At 42.4% G+C, this 20,109-nt stretch overlaps 1 protein-coding gene across 1 annotated transcript in view; it reads left to right on the top strand.

The window, feature by feature from the left end:
• Window positions 1-13: 13 nt before the first annotated feature.
• LOC124070718 (ryanodine receptor 1-like) overlaps window positions 14-20,109 on the top strand; it is a 46,248-nt gene continuing 26,152 nt past the window's right edge. The window contains exons 1-56 of the mRNA XM_046410878.1: window positions 14-152; window positions 272-550; window positions 776-1,028; window positions 4,768-4,887; window positions 4,980-5,078; window positions 5,230-5,250; window positions 5,553-5,627; window positions 5,773-5,851; window positions 5,935-6,047; window positions 6,140-6,239; window positions 6,325-6,421; window positions 6,758-6,832; window positions 6,937-7,093; window positions 7,205-7,369; window positions 7,517-7,638; window positions 7,740-7,926; window positions 8,068-8,203; window positions 8,346-8,441; window positions 8,748-8,866; window positions 8,961-9,094; window positions 9,219-9,460; window positions 9,742-9,934; window positions 10,046-10,262; window positions 10,331-10,435; window positions 10,540-10,643; window positions 10,729-10,812; window positions 10,917-11,076; window positions 11,179-11,326; window positions 11,479-11,684; window positions 11,762-11,936; window positions 12,041-12,249; window positions 12,356-12,714; window positions 12,825-12,954; window positions 13,148-13,308; window positions 13,406-13,568; window positions 13,656-13,742; window positions 13,877-14,103; window positions 14,183-14,621; window positions 14,697-15,317; window positions 15,395-15,595; window positions 15,681-15,792; window positions 16,179-16,322; window positions 16,484-16,757; window positions 16,872-16,986; window positions 17,101-17,233; window positions 17,328-17,422; window positions 17,500-17,635; window positions 17,740-17,926; window positions 18,044-18,155; window positions 18,277-18,397; window positions 18,594-18,763; window positions 18,851-19,071; window positions 19,155-19,245; window positions 19,351-19,491; window positions 19,580-19,743; window positions 19,847-19,925. Coding sequence (XP_046266834.1) covers window positions 981-1,028; window positions 4,768-4,887; window positions 4,980-5,078; window positions 5,230-5,250; window positions 5,553-5,627; window positions 5,773-5,851; window positions 5,935-6,047; window positions 6,140-6,239; window positions 6,325-6,421; window positions 6,758-6,832; window positions 6,937-7,093; window positions 7,205-7,369; window positions 7,517-7,638; window positions 7,740-7,926; window positions 8,068-8,203; window positions 8,346-8,441; window positions 8,748-8,866; window positions 8,961-9,094; window positions 9,219-9,460; window positions 9,742-9,934; window positions 10,046-10,262; window positions 10,331-10,435; window positions 10,540-10,643; window positions 10,729-10,812; window positions 10,917-11,076; window positions 11,179-11,326; window positions 11,479-11,684; window positions 11,762-11,936; window positions 12,041-12,249; window positions 12,356-12,714; window positions 12,825-12,954; window positions 13,148-13,308; window positions 13,406-13,568; window positions 13,656-13,742; window positions 13,877-14,103; window positions 14,183-14,621; window positions 14,697-15,317; window positions 15,395-15,595; window positions 15,681-15,792; window positions 16,179-16,322; window positions 16,484-16,757; window positions 16,872-16,986; window positions 17,101-17,233; window positions 17,328-17,422; window positions 17,500-17,635; window positions 17,740-17,926; window positions 18,044-18,155; window positions 18,277-18,397; window positions 18,594-18,763; window positions 18,851-19,071; window positions 19,155-19,245; window positions 19,351-19,491; window positions 19,580-19,743; window positions 19,847-19,925 — 8,469 coding nt within the window. The 5' untranslated portion in view covers window positions 14-152; window positions 272-550; window positions 776-980. The remainder of the gene's footprint in view (window positions 153-271; window positions 551-775; window positions 1,029-4,767; window positions 4,888-4,979; window positions 5,079-5,229; window positions 5,251-5,552; window positions 5,628-5,772; window positions 5,852-5,934; window positions 6,048-6,139; window positions 6,240-6,324; window positions 6,422-6,757; window positions 6,833-6,936; window positions 7,094-7,204; window positions 7,370-7,516; window positions 7,639-7,739; window positions 7,927-8,067; window positions 8,204-8,345; window positions 8,442-8,747; window positions 8,867-8,960; window positions 9,095-9,218; window positions 9,461-9,741; window positions 9,935-10,045; window positions 10,263-10,330; window positions 10,436-10,539; window positions 10,644-10,728; window positions 10,813-10,916; window positions 11,077-11,178; window positions 11,327-11,478; window positions 11,685-11,761; window positions 11,937-12,040; window positions 12,250-12,355; window positions 12,715-12,824; window positions 12,955-13,147; window positions 13,309-13,405; window positions 13,569-13,655; window positions 13,743-13,876; window positions 14,104-14,182; window positions 14,622-14,696; window positions 15,318-15,394; window positions 15,596-15,680; window positions 15,793-16,178; window positions 16,323-16,483; window positions 16,758-16,871; window positions 16,987-17,100; window positions 17,234-17,327; window positions 17,423-17,499; window positions 17,636-17,739; window positions 17,927-18,043; window positions 18,156-18,276; window positions 18,398-18,593; window positions 18,764-18,850; window positions 19,072-19,154; window positions 19,246-19,350; window positions 19,492-19,579; window positions 19,744-19,846; window positions 19,926-20,109) is intronic.

The raw sequence follows: 20,109 nt of genomic DNA, 5'->3' as shown, positions 1-20,109 counted from the left end.
GAAAATTATGTACATGGACATTAATGTTTATAAAAATGTTAAATTGTACACAAAACTTAACAGCTTTGTTTCTTTTAACATTGTATTTGATGCGCATTGTGTGTAATTTTATTATTAATACGTTTGCGTAGGAGAAAGAACACAGTCAATCTGTCAGTCACACACATGATAGCAAACGATTGCCTGGCTAACATTGTAACAGTGAAGCTACTAACTTTATTGCTTGTGGATTCAATGACTTTTTTTCCCCATGCCTTCATGTTATTTTCAGGTTTTCCAAAGTCTTAACAGAAAGCACAGACGATGACAGCGCATGTGCAGCTAACCAGACAGGTGAGTTGGTATTTCCAGGTACATAACTTTACGTCAGAGTTTAGAAGAGCTAGTTAGCTTTAGCCATTTAGGCTTACTTTCTTCATTTTATATAATTTTATTTTGTTCACAGATAAACACTATAGACGCGACTTCCCCAGCTCCTCTAACCTGAGAAGAAAAAGAAAAAGAAGGTTACGCTCAGTAGTTTAAACTACATTCAAAATGCATACAAATGGTATATTTTATATTTCATATTAAACTTTGGGAATACACTGTCATTTAAATTTGTTAACCTGCCCCCATTTTTTATTTAAATTTTATGTCTTTGTGAAGTGCACTCATTCATTATAAAACAGCATGGTGTGAAAAAGCAGTTTAAACACCATAACCCAGGAGCATCTGAATTACTGGCTCAGTTTTGACAGTTTGCTCCACCTCTTTATGCTGTTGTAATGAACAGGAATGATCAGTCAATCCCTCTGCCTCATAACACAGCCAGAGAGAGAGAGAGAGAGAGACACAGGACCCACAGTGCCCTTCAAGGAGCCGTCACCAACAATTTCTTGCCTTATGTGGTGGCCATACAGGCACCAGGAGTCAAGAGGTCTGAGAGACAAACATTTTCCCGTTTTATCTCAAGGTTTTGCTTTTAATGCATTTGGAGGATGGCAGAAGGCGCGGATGGAGAGGAAGAGATTCAGTTCCTGCGTACAGTAAGTGATGCTGTCTGCCTCTTCTCAAGTAGTTTACAACTATCAGAGAACTTATTCAGTCACGATGTACAATGATTAGCTTTTTATTCGTTGATTTCTTGTTGCATAATAGATAATAGATAAACACTTGCTGTGTTGGGTTACTTTCTTTACATAGACTGAGCACAGATTGACAAGAACAGGTGGCTGGTTTTTGTCACCATTGTTATCTATTTATATCTCACTGGTATTTGATACTTTACTGTTTTGCCACAGAGAAGAAAACTTGCGGTGCCCGTTAACACATATTGGATATTAAGAAAAGGAATTAGACACAGTTATACAAAAATATTAAAACATTTTGACTGACTCCATCCTATTTAAGTTGAGGGCAATTAGGATGATGAAACATTTCTTTAAAAGATTTATCACTTGCCTCATTTTCTGTGGTTGTATTTTGATCACAGCCAGACTGGACGAAGCCAAACAAATTTAACGGCAGTGTGAACTCCTGAGGTCAATTGTATCAGGCCCCATTGTTTCTTAGTTTGTGGGTTGAAGATGTGCGGCAGAGTAATGCTGACATGGTTTTAAAGCTCCAGCAAAAAATTCTAAGGCCTCCAACCTCCAGCTGATGCAATGTCATCATGTTTATTGCTTGATATTTTCCTTTTCTTTCTGATTATTACTTGGTCCTGTTGTTTTTCACTTTTGGGGCAAATCATCATAGCATCAGCTGAAGTATTTTAGCTAGTGTGCCATCATTTTAATTTGTATCAAGAATCTATGTTGCCTAGACTGGTTCTTTATCCCATGATATGATGATGATGACCTACTTGATTCGTCATGTTAAAAGTTAGAAAATATTTAGTTGAAATTTTTGCTGCGGTATTGACCACTGAGCGATGGGGTTTCCCGTGTAGATCTCTGTGCCAAAGCCTCGCAGAAGGACACTGTGGCCTTGCAAGCAGACAGCTCCAAGTCAGGCTCTCTATTTGGATAGACGGCGTTGATACACTCAGCTATCGTAGATGTTCCACATAGTGTCACTTGAGTTTCTGTGGACTCTGGTAACTCGAGCCCCCATGTTAGTGTAAGCCAGATGCTGATTATCTATAGACTGCGTTATAAGTATCCCTTGAAGCTCAGTTGATTGTAAGTTGTACATCCTAAAGTGAGACTGCAGTCTTTTGGAAAGAATCTTTCACTTGATATTTTGATGAGTGTAAACACATTCAAATTGCAATATTTTTCTTGAACGTGTTTAAAACAGCAAGATACTAAAAAAAACACATGTTTTCAGTTGTCATCGTGTCATGGCTTGACAGTTACAGTAAAACATGTTAACAATGTGTCATAAAGTTATTGTCAGTCTGTTGCTGTTCACCCTGAACACAGCTGAGTTCTATATTTACTATGGGGTGATTAGCAGGTTTAAAGCTTGGCCCAATTCAGCACCTGCTTACTTCAGTCCATGTGGGAACTTTACTACTAAAGTAGGACTAGCGATGTTTATTATCAGACACTGCTTTCAGAGCACTTTGTCGGGTTATCGTTATGGTTTGTTTTATGGCAAATCCTCTTGCAATAACTGGTGGAATTTTGTAGAAATGTTGTCAGGCTGTCATTCAGTCTGTCTGTCTGTGGGTCCGTTGGTGTGGACACATTCTTGTGCACACAGTAAATGACTTCTTTCATGTTATGGTAGGATTTTGTCCAATGTCTTTAAGGTGCTGGCACCCTCAGAGGTGTTTGCTTTAATCTCAGGACTGTTTCAATTTATTATAAAGTATTATGTCTACCGTATCGGGTAGATATTTCAGTAGACCGTATGTTCAGGACGTGAGATCGACAAAGAAAGAGGAATCATCAACTCCTCTTTACGACACTGCAGAACTGCTTCACTGTCCACCAGCTCTTGTCCTCTTTAGGCCTTTCATACTTTACGCATCGTTTCCAATGTTTTTATTTCAAATTGGACTCTCTTGTTTGAAATGCACTATATAGACAAAGGTATTGGGACACTTGACCATTACACCAACACTTTAATGACATCACTTTCTAAACACACAGACAGCTTTGCAGCTCTAACAGCTTCCACTCTTCTGGAAAGGCTTTCCACAAGATTTTCTGTGGGAATTTGTGCCCATTCATGCAATAGAGCATTTGTGAGGTCAGACTCTGATGTTGGAGCAAAAGGTCTGGCTCGCAGTCTCCATTTCATCCCAAAGGTGTTGGATGGGGTTGAGGTCAGGGTCCTGTGTAGGGCAGTCAAGTTCTTCCACACCAAACTCATCCAGCCATGTCTTTATGGAGCTTTGCTTTGTGCACTGGGGCTCAGTCATGCTGGAATAGAAAAGGGCCTTCAACAAACTGTTTCCACAAAGTTGGCAGCATAACATTGTCCATAATGTCTTGGTATAAAGCGCTAAGATTTTCCTTGTTCCCTAGCTATAATGTTTACAACCTATTTATGGCAGTGGCTGCACCTCAGAATTTTAATTTTGTACATACTTGTTTAAATTAAACAAATATCAATTTACAGATTTCCTTTTTTCTAGGTTTGATTCCACCCCTGGAGCTTTTTCTGCATGTCGTTCCCTTTCTCTCTCTCTTCTTCCCATTTCCTCTCACTCTTAACCTGCCCTGTCAAATAAGGCCAAATAGATGTTAAAAAAAGCATCTGGCATTAAAGAGTTGTACAGATCTTCAAACCTATCAGCAGTTTATGTTTGGCCTGATGTGCTGCCAGATTGCAGCTTCAGAAACAGCTATAATAAGGCACAGACGAAATGAAGTTATATGATAGCGGAACCCAACTGACAACTTTGATAAACACTTTCTCCTGCAATGAAATGTGGTACTGACTGGCATGTACTTTGTTTAAGGATAAGAATGAACACAGCAGCATTTGGAGATCAAAACACAAATAGCTGAGTATTAAGTTTGGAGTCCAGAATATTGAAAGTGAATTTTTGAATATTCCTCTCCTCGATGAAGTTGAATGATTGAATTATTGAGTCACTGCAATCTGGGCCAATTATTTTTCTCCTGGCTGTCAAATCCTAAATATCTATTGCTTTCCAGAATGGGATGTGTGAACAGCAGGTGCAGCGGCCTGAAATAGAGAGCTGGGTGGGTGGAGTGGCTGGTGTCATGGAGTCAGAGAGGCAGGGAGATTAGAGCTGTGCCAGTGACAGACAGAGAGAAATACATGAACAGGACAAAACCAAGTGAAGGTTAAGAGAGGCTGTGTAAGGAAGCAGCTGCTTTGCGGGTTATTTATATACTGACCCATGTTTCTATCATGTATGTTGGCCTTAATGTTTTCTTTGTGATAAAAGCTTTTTTTAGATAAAAATGTCTTTCGCTTATGTAATGAAATATGGTGAAACATCTGTGCTCCTTTGTTAGCAGCTTTGTTAACTTGGTATGTAACCACCTCTAGATAATTATAATAAGGGCATCATGTAATCTGAGTTCTACAGGATTTATTAAAGGGGAACTCCACCGATTATATCAAAGTCTGTTCACAGGTTTTGGAGAACAGCAGTACAGCATGTGGGGAAAAAAGTTGTTGGAAGGTTTTCCTCTCTCCAGAGGGACTTGCACAAAATGTAACAGACGTCATATGGAGCCAAAGAACAAAATTATGCCTCCGAGTTATCTAAAATCCAGACAGCTGTGGCTGGGAAACTTTGTTGCATGTCTGTCTCTCTTTCTCTGTCCCTCGTCCTTCAGTCTGGACTTGTCTTTACAGGATGATCAGGTGGTGCTGCAGTGCACTGCATCTATTCTTAAGGAACAGATCAAGCTTTGTCTCTCATGTGAAGGATTCGGGAATCGTCTGTGTTTCCTTGAGACCACCTCGAACGCTCAGGTAGCAAAGGGACACAATGCTTTTTATCACATTCCTTTGAGAACTGTAACTTCTGCTATTCACCAGGTTCTACCGGTTGTCCTGTGTTTCAGAATGTCCCTCCAGACCTCGCTATCTGCTGCTTTATTTTGGAGCAGTCCCTGTCTGTGCGGGCATTACAGGAGATGCTGTCCAACTCCTCTGTGGATGAGGTAAGAAACAATCGGCAGGGATTTTCCTAGTTTCAAAAGGATTTACACATTAAATAATAAACTGGTGCTTGTTAATTTAGCTGAAAATCGCTTTGTTTCTTTTCTGACTTGATGCCGCATGCTTGTTCTCTTTCCCATCTGCCAACTACAGGCTGTCGATCTGGACAAATGGGTATGTTTGCTCCCTGTCCCCCGTCACTGTCCAGTAAAATTTCTGTCCACTGCTTCACACTGAAAGTTTTCACAACCTCATTGGTGTTATCATGGAGCAACTTAGCTTACAATACTCTGAGATAAGTTAGTTGGTTACCTGTCACTTACACCTTGCTTGGTTTTATAAAAGGAGGACATGGCTTTGGTTTTTATTCCTCTTATTGCTGTAAGAACATAATACTATGTAGACTCCCAACTGTATGATAACCTCCTTTAACCTTTGTACAGTTAACTGACCCTGCCTGTTTCTCTTTCTCCCAGTCGTCACAAGGTGGGGGTCACCGAACCCTGCTGTATGGACACGCCATCCTCCTGAAACACACACACTCCAGTATGGTGAGCACATTCAAAGCCAAATATGTGGCTACTGCTGCTCTATCCTCAAAGCAGCAGTTGTCCTCACAGTTGATTACACCCTTAACTGGCTGGAGTGCATGTCATCTCATGGCACTAACTTTTGTTTTCTCTCTTCATGCTGCAGTACTTGAGCTGTTTGACTACTTCGCGCTCACTGACAGACAAGCTGGCTTTTGATGTGGGCTTACAGGAAGACTCCACAGGTGACTTTACTCTTTACTGCACATTATGTCCCACACACTCAGAGCGTAGATTTCTGTGTTCTAAACCTGTTTGTTCGTCACAGGAGAGGCCTGCTGGTGGACCATCCATCCAGCCTCCAAGCAAAGGTCTGAAGGAGAGAAGGTCAGGGTGGGGGATGACCTCATTCTTGTCAGTGTTTCTTCAGAGCGATACCTGGTAACCACAATTTTATTTACTCTCGCTGTAAATGACAAAATGAGTTTGGTGTCAGTTAATGTTACAAGTATTACCACCTGTGCTCCTTTCAGCATTTGTCTTACGCCAGCGGTGACTTGATGGTAGATGCCTCCTTCATGCAAACACTTTGGACCATGACTCCTGTGATGTCTGGATGTGAGCTAGCTGAAGGTCTGTAATGTAGTTTTTGCTAAAAAATAAAAAGTCCCTTAAAAATTTCCACTCTCTCAGAGCAATATGACTCTTTTTCCTCTAGGTTTTCTTACCGGGGGGTATGTGCTCAGGATGTTCCATGGTCACATGGACGAGTGTTTGGCAATCCCAGGAGCTGAGCAAGGGGATGACCAGCGCAGGTGACTAATTTCATTCATTCTTGTACATGCTATCGAATATTGACAACTGTACTCGTACATTTTGTTTTTTAATCTTTACGCTTTATGTCAGTCTCTTCTATTTTCCAGAGCATACAATATGTGACAAAGTTTTGAATGAATATGACAGCTTCTTATCTTCTCATAAAATGTTTGCGCGATTGTGTTCTTGATTGATTAGTTTTTGCTGGTGAATGTTTTTCAGCACAATCATAGGGTCCTTCAATACATCAACAGTAACTTCAGCCTTAAATGTCATGTTGCATATTTTTGACTGGTATGTTGTATGACTGGTTGTTTTTTTTTTTTTTTTTCCAGAGTTGTTCATTATGAAGGAGGGGCTGTATGCAGCCATGCTCGATCCTTATGGAGACTTGAGCCACTTCGTATCGGGTGAATGTCTCGATTCCTCGCATTTAACTGCATGTGCATGACAGTCATTCCTTTTTAGTGACTTTACAGCATGCTGATGCTCATTCATTTGTGCCTCTTGGCAGATGGAGCGGAGGCCACATTAAGTGGGGCCAGTCTTTCAGGATACGTCACATAACAACAGGCAGATATATTTGTCTGGATGAAGAGAAAGGACTCCTGTTGGTGGACGCGGAGAAGGCAAATTCCAAGATGTCAGCCTTCTGCTTCAGAATTTCAAAGGTCGTTGTCATGCCAAGTCAGTTGTGTCAGAATTGTGTTTGCGAGCTCATTGTGTGGTATAGAAATCCTCATCAGCCTTAATGAAGCATGTACTTTTTATTGAAAGTACAGGAGAAAATTGAAGTGGCCCAGAAGCGAGATGTGGAAGGCATGGGCATACCTGAGATTAAGTACGGAGAGTCCATGTGCTTCGTACAGCATGTTTCATCCGGCCTCTGGCTTACATATGCAGCTGTTGATGCTAAATCTGCCCGTCTGGGCCCTCTAAAGAGAAAGGTAAACAGTTCAACAATACAGTCAGCAAAGTATGAATTAGTAATGAGTGCTAGAGGAACAGTACCAACTCAAAGTCGGGATGTACTGTGTGTGTTTGTATGTGCTGCATATTTACATGTGTTGTAAGTGCACCTTTTTAATCCTTAGGCCATACTCCATAAAGAAGGTCACATGGACGATGCACTCACAGTGGCTCGATCCCAGACCGAAGAGTCCCAAGCTGCCAGAATGATTTACAGCACAACAGGCCTCTTCAACCAGTTCATCAAGTAACCCTTCTTCACTAATATTTCACTCAGATCTTTGCTAATAATCACGTCTTTGTTTTTTACACAGTATATTTTTTGTGGTATTCTCGTAATGCCTGCAGAGGTCTGGATGCCTTGAGCGGGAAAAACAAATCTGCCAACCCCCCATCTCTGCCCATGGACGCAGTGGTGCTGTCCCTGCAGGATCTCATTTTCTACTTCAGACCCCCCGAGGAGGAGCTCGAGCATGAGGACAAACAGTTCAAGCTTCGCTCCCTCAAGAACAGACAGAACCTGTTCCAGGAAGAGGTTGGTCTACCTACTGAGGGATGACTGTTCGTGAAAATGTATAAGAGCTGCATGTTTGGATGTAAATTTGATTTGGTTCATTTATTTCTATTCACTATTTCGGATTCGGCTCCCTGTGAGTTCTTATTGTTTTTTTAACAGGGAATGATTACTCTTGTCCTGGACTGCGTTGATCGGCTCAATGTCTACAACACAGCAGCCCACTTCTCAGAGTATGCTGGGGAAGAGGCTGCAGAATCATGGAAGGAGATAGTAAATTTGCTGTATGAACTGCTAGGTATGGCCATCTGGTGATTTGTTCTGTGCATTTGTGGTGATTTGGAAGATTAGTCGTTTATGTCCCTCATATCAAACCACCTGTCTTGTTTGTGAATGTGATGCATTAACATCACCTTTTCTGCTTCTCTCCTCTTGTTAAGCTTCTTTGATCAGAGGTAATCGTGCCAACTGTGCCCTGTTTTGTGATAACCTTGACTGGCTGGTCAGTAAATTGGATCGTTTGGAGGCATCTTCAGGTATCTAAGACTGAGAGAAGCTAATTTAAATGTACAATTTAAATTTGTTATTTTTTTTAATAATTGATTGAAACCTGGTTATTTGGCCTGTCATTTGCAACTGAATTGGATTTATTATGAATAGCATAAACAGCTGATCAAAATAACATTTGGGAGCATGATGTAATTTAAAAGAATTTTCCTGCAACAAACGCTAACTTTGTAAAGACTGTGTTCAGAGAGATTGTTTTTAAGGATTCCTCCATGGAATGTACACATGTACTGCCAATGTTAATGTAATTATGTACTGTCACATGTTTCTGACAGGAATCCTGGAGGTGTTGTATTGTGTTCTGATTGAAAGTCCAGAGGTGCTTAATATCATCCAGGAGAATCACATCAAATCAATCATCTCTCTGCTGGATAAACATGGACGCAATCATAAGGTCAGGAAAATTTAACAGTTAGTCTTTAGGAAAAACCTGAAACTTGTGAAATGATTGCAGTCCTCATGGATTTCTCTCTCCTTTTTTGTGTCAGGTCTTGGATGTGCTCTGCTCTCTGTGTGTGTGTAACGGGGTGGCTGTAAGATCCAATCAGAACCTCATCACAGAGAATCTGTTTCCAGGTCGTGACCTCCTCCTGCAAACCAACATAATCAATTATGTAACCAGGTGGGTCAGTCTGTATGAGCACACTCCAGTCCAGGTTTAAAATGCTTTGTGGCCTTCTGTGCCGTGGACCACTTAAAGAAGCATCTATTTGGAGTTATGTATTTGTTTTGTAATCCTGCCTTAGCATGAGACCCAACATTTTCCTTGGAACTTGTGAAGGATCCACTCAGTATAAGAAGTGGTATTTTGAGGTGATGGTGGACCACGTGGAGCCGTTCGTTACGGCTCAGCCATATCACCTGCGTGTGGGTTGGGCTCTGACGGAGGGCTACAGTCCTTACCCTGGTGGAGGGGAAGGCTGGGGGGGCAACGGGGTCGGGGACGACCTCTACTCCTATGGCTTTGATGGACTTCACCTCTGGTCAGGTAAAGTAAACATGGTATGACTTTTTTGTATGCATTTGACCTGTAATGGCACCGTGCCAGCTTAAATTTTGATGATTTACTTCTGGGAACATATCCGTGTATTAACTGTCTTTAAAACTTTATTTTTCTCTGCCTCTTTTTTTCCACAAGTTTTAGTCTTGTGCTTTTGAGCACTGAGCTCATACAACTTCCTACATGATGCCTAAAAGTTATACAGGAAAACTCATTAAGATCTCATGTTCATTGACAAACATGAGTTCATTTGCTCTGTGTGTCCACAGGACGTGTTCCGCGTCATGTTGCCTCAGCCAGTCAGCATATCCTGGCAGCGGAAGACGTGGTCAGCTGTTGTTTGGATCTGAGCGTGCCCAGTATTTCCTTCCGTATCAATGGGCATCCTGTTCAGGGCATGTTTGAGAACTTCAACCTGGATGGCCTTTTCTTCCCTGTTGTCAGCTTCTCTGCAGGCATTAAGTAGGACATTACAGTTCATAAATTATGATTTTTTTAAAAATGGTTTATTTAATTAGTGCAGTACATTTACGACATATGAGACTAATGTTAATTTTCCACTCTAACTGCAAGGTTACGATTCCTCCTTGGAGGACGCCATGGGGATTTCAAGTTCCTCCCACCTCCGGGCTATGCTCCATGCTATGAAGCAGTGTTGCCCAGGGACCGTCTGCGGATCGAGCCCATCAAGGAGTATAAGCATGATTTCGATGGCGTCCGCAACCTGTTGGGTCCAACTCAGTCACTGTCACATACAGCCTTCACTCCATGCCCAGTGGACACTATACAGGTAATGTCCTATTCCATCTCTTTTTCATGTTGATATTTTTCTCTGCACTGATTTTATTATTCTCTCAGATTGTGCTTCCTCCTCATTTGGAACGCATTCGAGAGAAGCTTGCAGAAAATAGCCATGAGCTATGGGCTGTTACTCGCATTGAGCAAGGGTGGACCTATGGACCAGTGAGTATTTTTTTTTAGCACTGTACATCTTTCCCGTATAAAATGTTATTGTGTACACTAACAGTTTCCTTTAAATGTATTCTGCACCACTTTCGCACCACAAGTTTCGTGATGACAACAAGAAGCTTCACCCCTGCCTGGTAGATTTCCAGAGTCTGCCTGAACCAGAAAAGAACTACAATTTAGCAATGTCAGGGGAGACCCTTAAGTAAGTCAGTGCCTTCACCTAATTAACGGCCCTGTGTTTTTTTACCTCTTTGTATTTCTAATGCTTTGCATGATTCATTTCAAAGGACTTTGCTGGCACTAGGTTGTCATGTAGGAATGGGAGATGAGAAAGCAGAGGAGAATCTGAAAAGGACCAAACTCCCCAAAACGTGAGCTAAGCTTGTGACATTGCTTCTCTGTTATCATGTATGCTGCTAATGGTCTTGTAAAGGCTTTCTAGGACCCGTTCTGATCACAAAGCATTGTTCTTTAGTTACATGCAGACTAACGGATATAAGCCAGCTCCTCTAGACCTCAACCATGTCAAGCTGACTCCTAATCAGAACACTCTTGTGGAGAGACTGGCAGAAAACGGACACAATGTGTGGGCGAGAGACCGAGTTCGCCAGGGCTGGACATACAGTATTGTGCAGGTACCACCATTTTTATAAATATGTGTAGATATTTTAATGGGTACATGCTGCATGGAAGTTTTTTGCCATGAGTATTCTATTTGATATTATTTTCTTGTTCAGGATATAATGAACAAGCGCAATCCTCGTCTGGTTCCTTACAACCTACTGGATGAAAAGACTAAAAAGACCAACAGAGACACAGTTTGTGCAGCTGTTCGCACTCTCATCGGATATGGTTACAACATAGAACCACCTGACCAGGAGAGCAGTAAGTTTGCACTGCTGTCTACAAGCAGTATAGCAGGAATATTTTTTTATGTGATCCTATAAGACTTGTCATTTAAGCTGCAGGCATTTCTTGGATCCACACAGTAATGAACTTTCTATTAAGTGTTCATTGCTGTGTTTGTGTTAATTTAGGTGGGGCTGGACCAGGCAGCTCCCGTGGAGATAAGATCAGAGTTTTCAGAGCGGAGAAATCTTATGTTGTCACGCAGGGAAAGTGGTACTTTGAGTTTGAGGCTGTGACAGTCGGAGAGATGAGAGTGGGCTGGGCCAGGCCCAGTGTTCGTGCTGACACTGAACTTGGCGCAGATGAATTGGCATATGTCTTCAATGGCTTCAAGGTGGGAGCGAGACCTGAGTTATATGCTTGTGAAGGATTTTGAAGCACCTGGAATATTCTAACAGTTTTTCTTTTCAGGCACAACGTTGGCATGTAGGAAATGAGTCATTTGGGCGCCAGTGGCAGTCTGGTGATGTGGTGGGTTGTATGATTGACCTCACAGAGATGAATATCATGTTTACTCTCAACGGAGAAATGTTGATCAGTGACTCAGGTTCAGAGATGGCCTTTAAGGATATTGAGATAGGAGAGGGTAAGTACAATAACAACTGACGTCAAATTAAATTCTCACTGGATATTAGCACATGTGAGTTTGTTTTTCTGATGCACATTCACGTACATGTCAAACTTCCCTAGGCTTCATACCTGTGTGCAGTCTGGGCTTGAGCCAGGTCGGCAGGATCAACTTGGGCCAAAATGTCAGCAGCCTACAATACTTTACTATCTGTGGCCTTCAGGAGGGATTTGAACCCTTTGCTATCAACATGAAAAGAGACATTACCATGTGGTTCAGCAAGAGCCTCCCCCAGTTCATCATTGTGCCTACTGAGCATCCTCATGTTGAGGTACTGTGACTGATTTGTCAGTGTTTTGATGAAATATTTCTTTGTTTCCATTGTGCGTGAATATTTTCTAGATCATCACCTGGCCCCCACTTTCATTTTGCTTTAGGTGTCCCGTGTTGACGGGACAGTGGAAACTCCCCCTTGTCTCAAAGTGACCCACAAAACATTTGGATCTCAGAACGCCAACACAGACCTGCTGTTCTTCAGACTCAGCATGCCAATTGAGTTTCATGAGACCTTCAAAGTCCCAGCGGGGACCACTCTTCTCACTCGTGCCCTGACCATACCCGAGGACGAGGTGGTAGAGGTGGACCCAGACTCTGACTTTGAAATACTCAAGAAGTCAGCTACTCGCAAAGAGCAGGAGGAAGAGAAGAAAGAACCTTCTGTGCCTAAAGAGATCCCTGCCATCAAAAATGGAGAGAATGAGAAGGATGCCTCCACCGAGAAAAGCAAGAAGAAAGGGTTTGTGTAGAATTGTGTAGAGTGTCACGAAAAAGGGGTGTATGGTTTGAGAAGGCTGCAACTGTGATAAATCTTCACATATCATGAGTAATTGCTGCTGTTATTTTCAGGTTTCTTTTCAAGGCTAAGAAGGCTGCATTAATAACCCCACCCCCTGTTGTTCCCACCATGCCACGCTTAGTGGAGGATGTGGTGCCAGATGACAGGGATGACGTCGACATCATCCTCAACACTACCACAGTACGACTGTCACTGCTATAACTATGTGGTTGTCATATTCATTACCATATAAAATCCATTCACAATTTGCTCATTTGTGCTGGTGATGTTAACTGTACAGTAGATACAGTAATTAGCATACAGTATTTTATTACTTTATCTATGTTGAACTCGTGCTTATGTTTGTTTCACACCCACCTCCTTCTTTTACCAGTACTATTATTCTGTGCGAGTGTTTGCGGGCCAGGAGCCCGGTGGCGTGTGGGTGGGCTGGATCACACCTGACTATCACCAGTACGACCTGCATTTTGACATAAGCAAAGTGAGGAATGTAACAGTCACTGTAGGTGATGATAAAGGCAACATTCATGACAGGTAAATTACTCTTGTAGACAGAAAATGAAGCAAAAAGTTTGTTTTTATTTGAAATGACAAATAGGCAATAAATGTGATATTTTTTTGTCTTTCCCAGTATAAAACGCAGTAACTGCTACATGGTTTGGGGAGGGGAGTTCAGCAGCTCCCAGCAGACTCGAGTCAGTCAAGAGGATTTTGTGATTGGCTGTCTTGTTGACTTGGACACAGGACTCATGACTTTCACTGCCAATGGAAAAGAGATCAACACGTTTTACCAGGTCAGATTAGTTTCAATTTGGTATTCATACAGTTCCTTATAAAGTTTTGGTCATTTAGTGCAACCATGTTATGTCCCCTTCTTGCAGGTGGAGCCCAACACAAAGCTTTTCCCTGCTGTCTTTGTCCTTCCTTCCAGTCAGAACACGATTCAGTTCGAACTCGGTAAACTCAAGGTCAGTCACGAAGACTCGCTCCACACAGTCCGCACCACTCAATAAAATCCAGACCTCGATTACACATGAACAACTTTCTAATGTAACTGTTTTCTCTAATATTTCATTCAACTTGCTTTGCTTGTCTTGTCTAGAACATTATGCCAATCTCAACTGCCATGTTCCGGAGCGAACGCAAGAACCCTGTCCCTCAGTGTCCTCCCAGACTGGATGTCCAGATGTTAACCCCAGTCATCTGGAGCCGCATGCCAAACCACTTCCTGGCTCCAGAGACAGGGCGTGTTAGTGAGAGACTGGGTTGGATGGTGCAGTGTCAGGAGCCACTCACCATGATGGCCCTCCACATCCCAGAGGAGAACAGGTCAGAGTTGCATTGTGAAGGAGTTATGAAAATTTGTTGCTTTTTTTTCCAGCAAAATTAACCCCTTTGCGTGCTGTAGGTGTATTGACATCCTGGAGCTGTCTGAACGTATGGACTTGCTGAAGTTCCACTATCACACTCTGAAGCTGTATGGCTCGGTCTGTGCTTTGGGAAACAACCGCGTGGCTCACGCTCTGTGCAGCTATGTGGATGAATCCCAGCTCTTCTATGCCATAGAGAACACCTACTTACCTGGACCAATGAGGAGTGGCTTCTATGACCTGCTCATCAGCATGCACCTGGAGTCTGCCAAGAGGAGCCGGCTGGGAACCAACAAGGAATTTATTGTTCCAATGACAGACGAAACGCGCAGTATCACCCTATACTCTGACAAATCTCATGCTTTACCCGGGGTGGGCCTCACCACATGTCTGCGTCCCAAACTCCATTTCTCCTCTATTGGGTTCGTGGGAACAGATCCAGACATCTACACTCTGAGTCCTGTCATCCCCTTACAGGTGAGGTAGAACAATTTTGACCTTTTCAGGGAACTCTTGAGTCACTGGTAATTAAAACTTATCTTGTGTTTCCAGGTTCTAAAGACCAAGGCTCTGAACATGCTGACCGAGGCTGTGCAAGATGGGGGTCAAGCTATGAGAGATCCCGTGGGAGGCAGCGTTGAGTTTCATTTTGTTCCAATCCTGAAGCTCATCAGTACCCTCCTCATCATGGGTGTGTTTGATGATGAAGATGTCACACACATTCTTAAGATGCTCGAGCCCACAGTCTTCAGTGGCAAGAAAGCAGAAGAGCCTACTGAGGAGTATGCCAACTTGAAAGATGAGAAAGAACAAAAAGTACCCCCAAAAGTGGCACCTGTGAAGGAAGAAGAGCAGGAAGCCATGGGGGGAGAAGAAAGAGAAGGAGAAGAAGTAGAAGAAGAAGAAGAAGAGGGATTTGAGGATGATGGCTTGGGTGAAGAGGAGGAGGAGTTGGACGAAGAAGAATTTGAGGATGAAGCAGAAGAAATAGAAAACACCCGAGCTGTCGTGCCACATGAAGCAATGGCAGATGAGCCAGAGCAAGTAAATGGTGAGAAAGGAGCTGAGGAAACAGAGAAAGAGAAGCCCATTGAGACAACTGGGGAGAGTAAAGAAGAAGACCTAGAGCAAGGACTTTTCCAGATGAAGCTACCAGAGTCTGTCAAATTGCAGGTATGGCTGATCTTTTTTTTTTTTCCAATGACACTTTTAATATAGTATTAGTGATTCACTTTGCTTTTGTCCTTTAGATGTGTACTCTACTGCAGTATTTCTGTGACTGTGAGCTACGTCACAGAGTGGAGGCCATCATTGCCTTTTCAGACCAGTTTGTCAGCCAGATACAGTCCAATCAGAGGCAGCGCTATAATGAACTTATGCTGGCCTTCACCATGAGTGCTGCAGAGACTGCCCGCAAGACCCGTGAATTTCGCTCCCCACCACAGGAGCAGGTAAACCCAGACAAATGCATGCATGGAGTGTATGGGTTCTTTTTTGTGCTTGTGAAAGAATATACTGAAATAAGCTATTGTGTAGGTCAACATGCTCATGAACTTCAAGAACTGCACTGAGGATGAAGAGTGTCCCATTCCTGATGAGGTCCGTGAATCTATGCTGATTTTTCACAATGCTCTGCTGGGACACTGTGGTAAGTCTTTGTCTACAATATCAAGTCTTCTAACCTAAGCTTTTGGAATTAACTGTTTTTCTTTTACTATGAAGTCTCAGTTTGTGTGTGAATTCTTCCATGATATAGATTTTTCTAAATATTAACAGCCATTAGTACTTTGTAGGTGGGTCTGTCATTTTGCATTTCCTTGTAGTGGCTCTTTTGCTGCTGCTAACAGTAACTAATTGTATTTTTAATATTTAACTCTTCCTGTTACATTTTCTAAAATGAATTTCCAAAGATAAAACACTTTACAGCCCATGGGGACCTTTTAACCAAGTATCTGTTGTAACGTTTCACAAAACAGTTCTTTTCTGACACTTCCAAAAAACGCTACAGTGTCATCATTGAAATTTCACTCTCAGGTGTTCATATTGAAGAAGAAGAGCAAGAGGAAGAGGTGGATAATTCTCTCCGCGGACGACTGCTCCGTTTGTTGGAAAAGGTGAAAAAATTCCGCGAGAAGAAGGTAGAGGTGGAGCCTGAGCCACAGGAAGATAAAAAACCAAGTGAGGCTCTCATCTTTTTTATGTCACATACAAGTGCCATAATAATACTCCAGTTTTTTGGAGAAAGTATAGATAATCCACCTTCATAAGTGTTGAAGGAATTTTTACAGTGCATAGTATCCTTTGTGCTATTAATTAACTCTTTGTACTTTGTTTTCCAGGCACATTGCAGGAGCTGATTTCCCACACTATGATTCATTGGGCCCAGGAGTCATTTATTCAGAATCCTGAGCTAGTGCGTATGATGTTCAGCCTCCTTCACAGGCAGTATGATGGCCTGGGTGAGCTCATACGTGCCCTTCCTAAGGCCTACACCATCAATGCGGTGTCAATTCATGACACCATGGACCTGCTGGAGTGCTTGGGCCAGATCCGCTCACTGCTTATAGTCCAGATGGGTCCTGAAGAGGAGAGGCTTATGATCCAAAGCATCGGGTTAATATGATCTTTTCTTAAAATTTATTCTGAAGTCCCTACCTTGAGGTGAATTCTTTGATCATTGCATGTGGCATAAACTATGTGTCAACAACAAATTTTTGTCTTTCTTAGGAACATCATGAGTAACAAAGTTTTCTATCAGCACCCCAACTTGATGCGAGCCCTGGGCATGCATGAAACTGTCATGGAGGTTATGGTTAACGTACTAGGCGGTGGGGATTCAAAGGTATACTTTTTTTTAGTCCACTTTTTAAGTGTGTTTTATATATATATATAAAAGTAGAAAATAAGACTAACATTAAATGTTAAATGTTCACATTTTTTTACATGCTTCCAACAGGAGATCAGATTCCCTCGAGTGGTGACAAACTGCTGCCGTTTTCTCTGCTACTTCTGTCGCATCAGTCGTCAAAATCAGCGTTCTATGTTTGACCACCTCAGCTATCTTCTCCAGAACAGCGGCATCGGCCTTGGTGGTTATCTTTGTTGAGTTCCAGCATTATTCTTGGCGATTTATTCTTGGATGTGGAACTGTGATAAAGTCGGATGTTCTGTGTTATTCTGTAGGAATGCGGGGCTCCACCCCCTTGGATGTGGCTGCAGCTTCTTGTATCGACAACAACGAGCTGGCATTGGCCCTCCAGGAACAGGACTTAGAAATGGTAAAATACAATCAATATGCACAAAGGAAGAGTTGTGCAACATTTTTAATCACTTGAGTACATTGATATCTTTCCAGGTGGTGAAGTATTTAGCTGGATGTGGACTTCAGAGCTGTCCAATGCTACTGGCTAAAGGCTACCCTGACATTGGCTGGAATCCTTGTGGTGGAGAAAAATACCTTGACTTTCTTCGCTTTGCCGTGTTTGTCAATGGTCTGATTTTTAATTTGTCCCAACAATGCAATATTTAATTCTGTTGTTTCTGTTTTCTCCCTTATTAATAATTGTCAACACAATTTTCTCTTTCCCTCCTGTAGGAGAGAGTGTAGAAGAGAATGCCAACGTGGTGGTTCGACTCCTCATTCGTAGACCCGAATGCTTTGGTCCAGCCCTGAGAGGAGAGGGTGGAAATGGTCTGTTGGCTGCAATAGAGGAGGCCATCAAAATATCGGAGGACCCTGCGAGGGATGGCCCTAGTGTTAAAAAAGACAGACGCTTTCCCATGTAAGAGCTCTCAGCTGTGATTCAGAGGCCTTCTGATGATATTTAATGAGTTGCCAAAGAGACCCCCAGTGTCACTGTAGCAGAAAGATGGAGAGCCACTGTCTTTCTTTCTGATAGGTTTGGAGGAGAGGAGCAACACGAGGAGAACAGGGTGCACCTGGGAAATTCTATCATGTCCTTCTACTCCGCCCTCATTGACTTGTTGGGGCGATGTGCTCCAGAGATGCACGTAAGCTGTTTAGTGGCTACCATAGTGGATTTATCAAACAGGATGAGAAAGAAACAGGATACAGGAAAAGGACATTTAGCTGAAAATGTGTTTATAGAAAAATGTACTTTTGCCTCTACAGTTGATCCAGGCTGGTAAAGGTGAGGCTCTGAGGATCAGGGCCATCCTGAGATCTCTGGTCCCTATTGAGGATCTGGTGGGAGTCATCAGCCTTCCTGTTCAGATTCCTTCTTTTGGGAAAGGTAAACACTTGGGAGAACATACTGAATTTATGAAGTAAGGTGTCAACACACAGAATATGATCGTAGTGTCATACTAGTGATCATTCAAGGTTTCACTACATGTAACATTACCATGTATTGCATACCGCTGTGTGCTGAATGTTTCCTCTGCCTTTGCGCATGTTAACGATTTTTCCAAAATGTTTTCTTTGCTTAGACAACAGCATTATAGAACCAAAGATGTCAGCCAGTTTTGTGCCAGATCACAAGGCCCCAATGGTTCTTTTCCTGGACAGAGTATATGGTATTGACAACCAGGACTTCCTGCTCCATGTGCTGGAGGTGGGCTTTCTGCCTGACATGAGGGCTGCTGCCTCTCTGGACACGGTGAGCCTCAAACTGTTTACAAACACACGGTCGTATACAGACCTGGGGGACAAGACTTGACTCATTAAATGACTTCCTGTTCAACAGGTGGCTTTCAGCACCACAGAGATGGCCCTTGCTTTGAACCGCTACTTGTGTTCTGCTGTGTTGCCACTCATCACCAAGTGTGCCCCACTCTTTGCTGGCAGTGACCACCGCGCCATTATGATTGACTCCATGTTGCACACCATCTACCGGCTGTCTCGTGGACGAGCCTTCACAAAGGCCCAAAGAGACATCATTGAAGAGTGCCTCATGGCTTTGTGCAAGTAAGTTTAAACTTATGGCAAACGTTTTATGTCATTTTTAACGGCTGTTTTCATATCTGAAATTAACGCAATTTCTGTTTCAGACATCTCCGTCCATCTATGCTTCAGCACCTGCTGAGACGCCTGGTGTTTGATGTGCCCATTCTCAATGAGTATGCCAAAATGCCACTGAAGGCAAGAGGATCTTTAAACATTTTAAAACAAAAATGCCCTTTCAGTTCACATGTTCTTTTGGTATTTATTTTTTACTTTCATTTTTACTTTATTTGCAACCCATAGCTTTTGACCAATCACTATGAGCGCTGTTGGAAATATTATTGCCTCCCTAATGGTTGGGCCAACTTTGGAGTTGCATCAGAAGAGGAGCTGCATCTGACCCGCAAGCTGTTTTGGGGGATCTTTGAATCTCTAGCACACAAGGTGCAGCTACTACAATAGGATCATTTTCTTTTTCAGTTCATGAGCTTGTGTATGACCGTACTGTAACATCTTATTCTTGTGATCACAGAAATTTGATGCTGAGATTTTCAAAATTTCAATGCCATGCATCTGCGCCATTGCTGGAGCCATTCCTCCTGACTATGTAGACGCCAGCTACTCCTCCAAAACCGAGAAAAAGGCATCAGTAGATGCAGAGGGAAACTTTGATCCTAAACCAGTAGAAACCACTAAGTGAGGATTTTTTTGTCATTATGCCTTTCAAAATATAAATATCTCCCTTTAAAATAGTATAAACTAAATGCACTAAATTTATGATTGTTTCCCCCAATCACAGCACTATCATCCCTGAGAGGCTGGATCCCTTCATCAACAAATATGCGGAATATACACATGATAAATGGGCCTTTGAAAAGGTAGAGCTTTTTGTCTTCACTTGCTGTAATACTGATCTTCTGCTAATTCGGGAGCGACATGTTGGGTTACTTTGATTAGAACAGCTATGCATTATGTACTGGAAAGCACAGGATTTATAATTCCAAAATACATCCAGACTTACCTCAAATAAGAAGCAAACAATGAAATATTTGTAACCATCAA

Source organism: Scatophagus argus, chromosome 14, assembly GCF_020382885.2.
Source record: "Scatophagus argus isolate fScaArg1 chromosome 14, fScaArg1.pri, whole genome shotgun sequence".
Lineage (NCBI taxonomy): Eukaryota > Metazoa > Chordata > Actinopteri > Scatophagidae > Scatophagus > Scatophagus argus.
The sequence above is the reverse complement of the archived record's forward strand: the minus strand, read 5'-3'. Positions and strand labels throughout refer to the sequence as shown.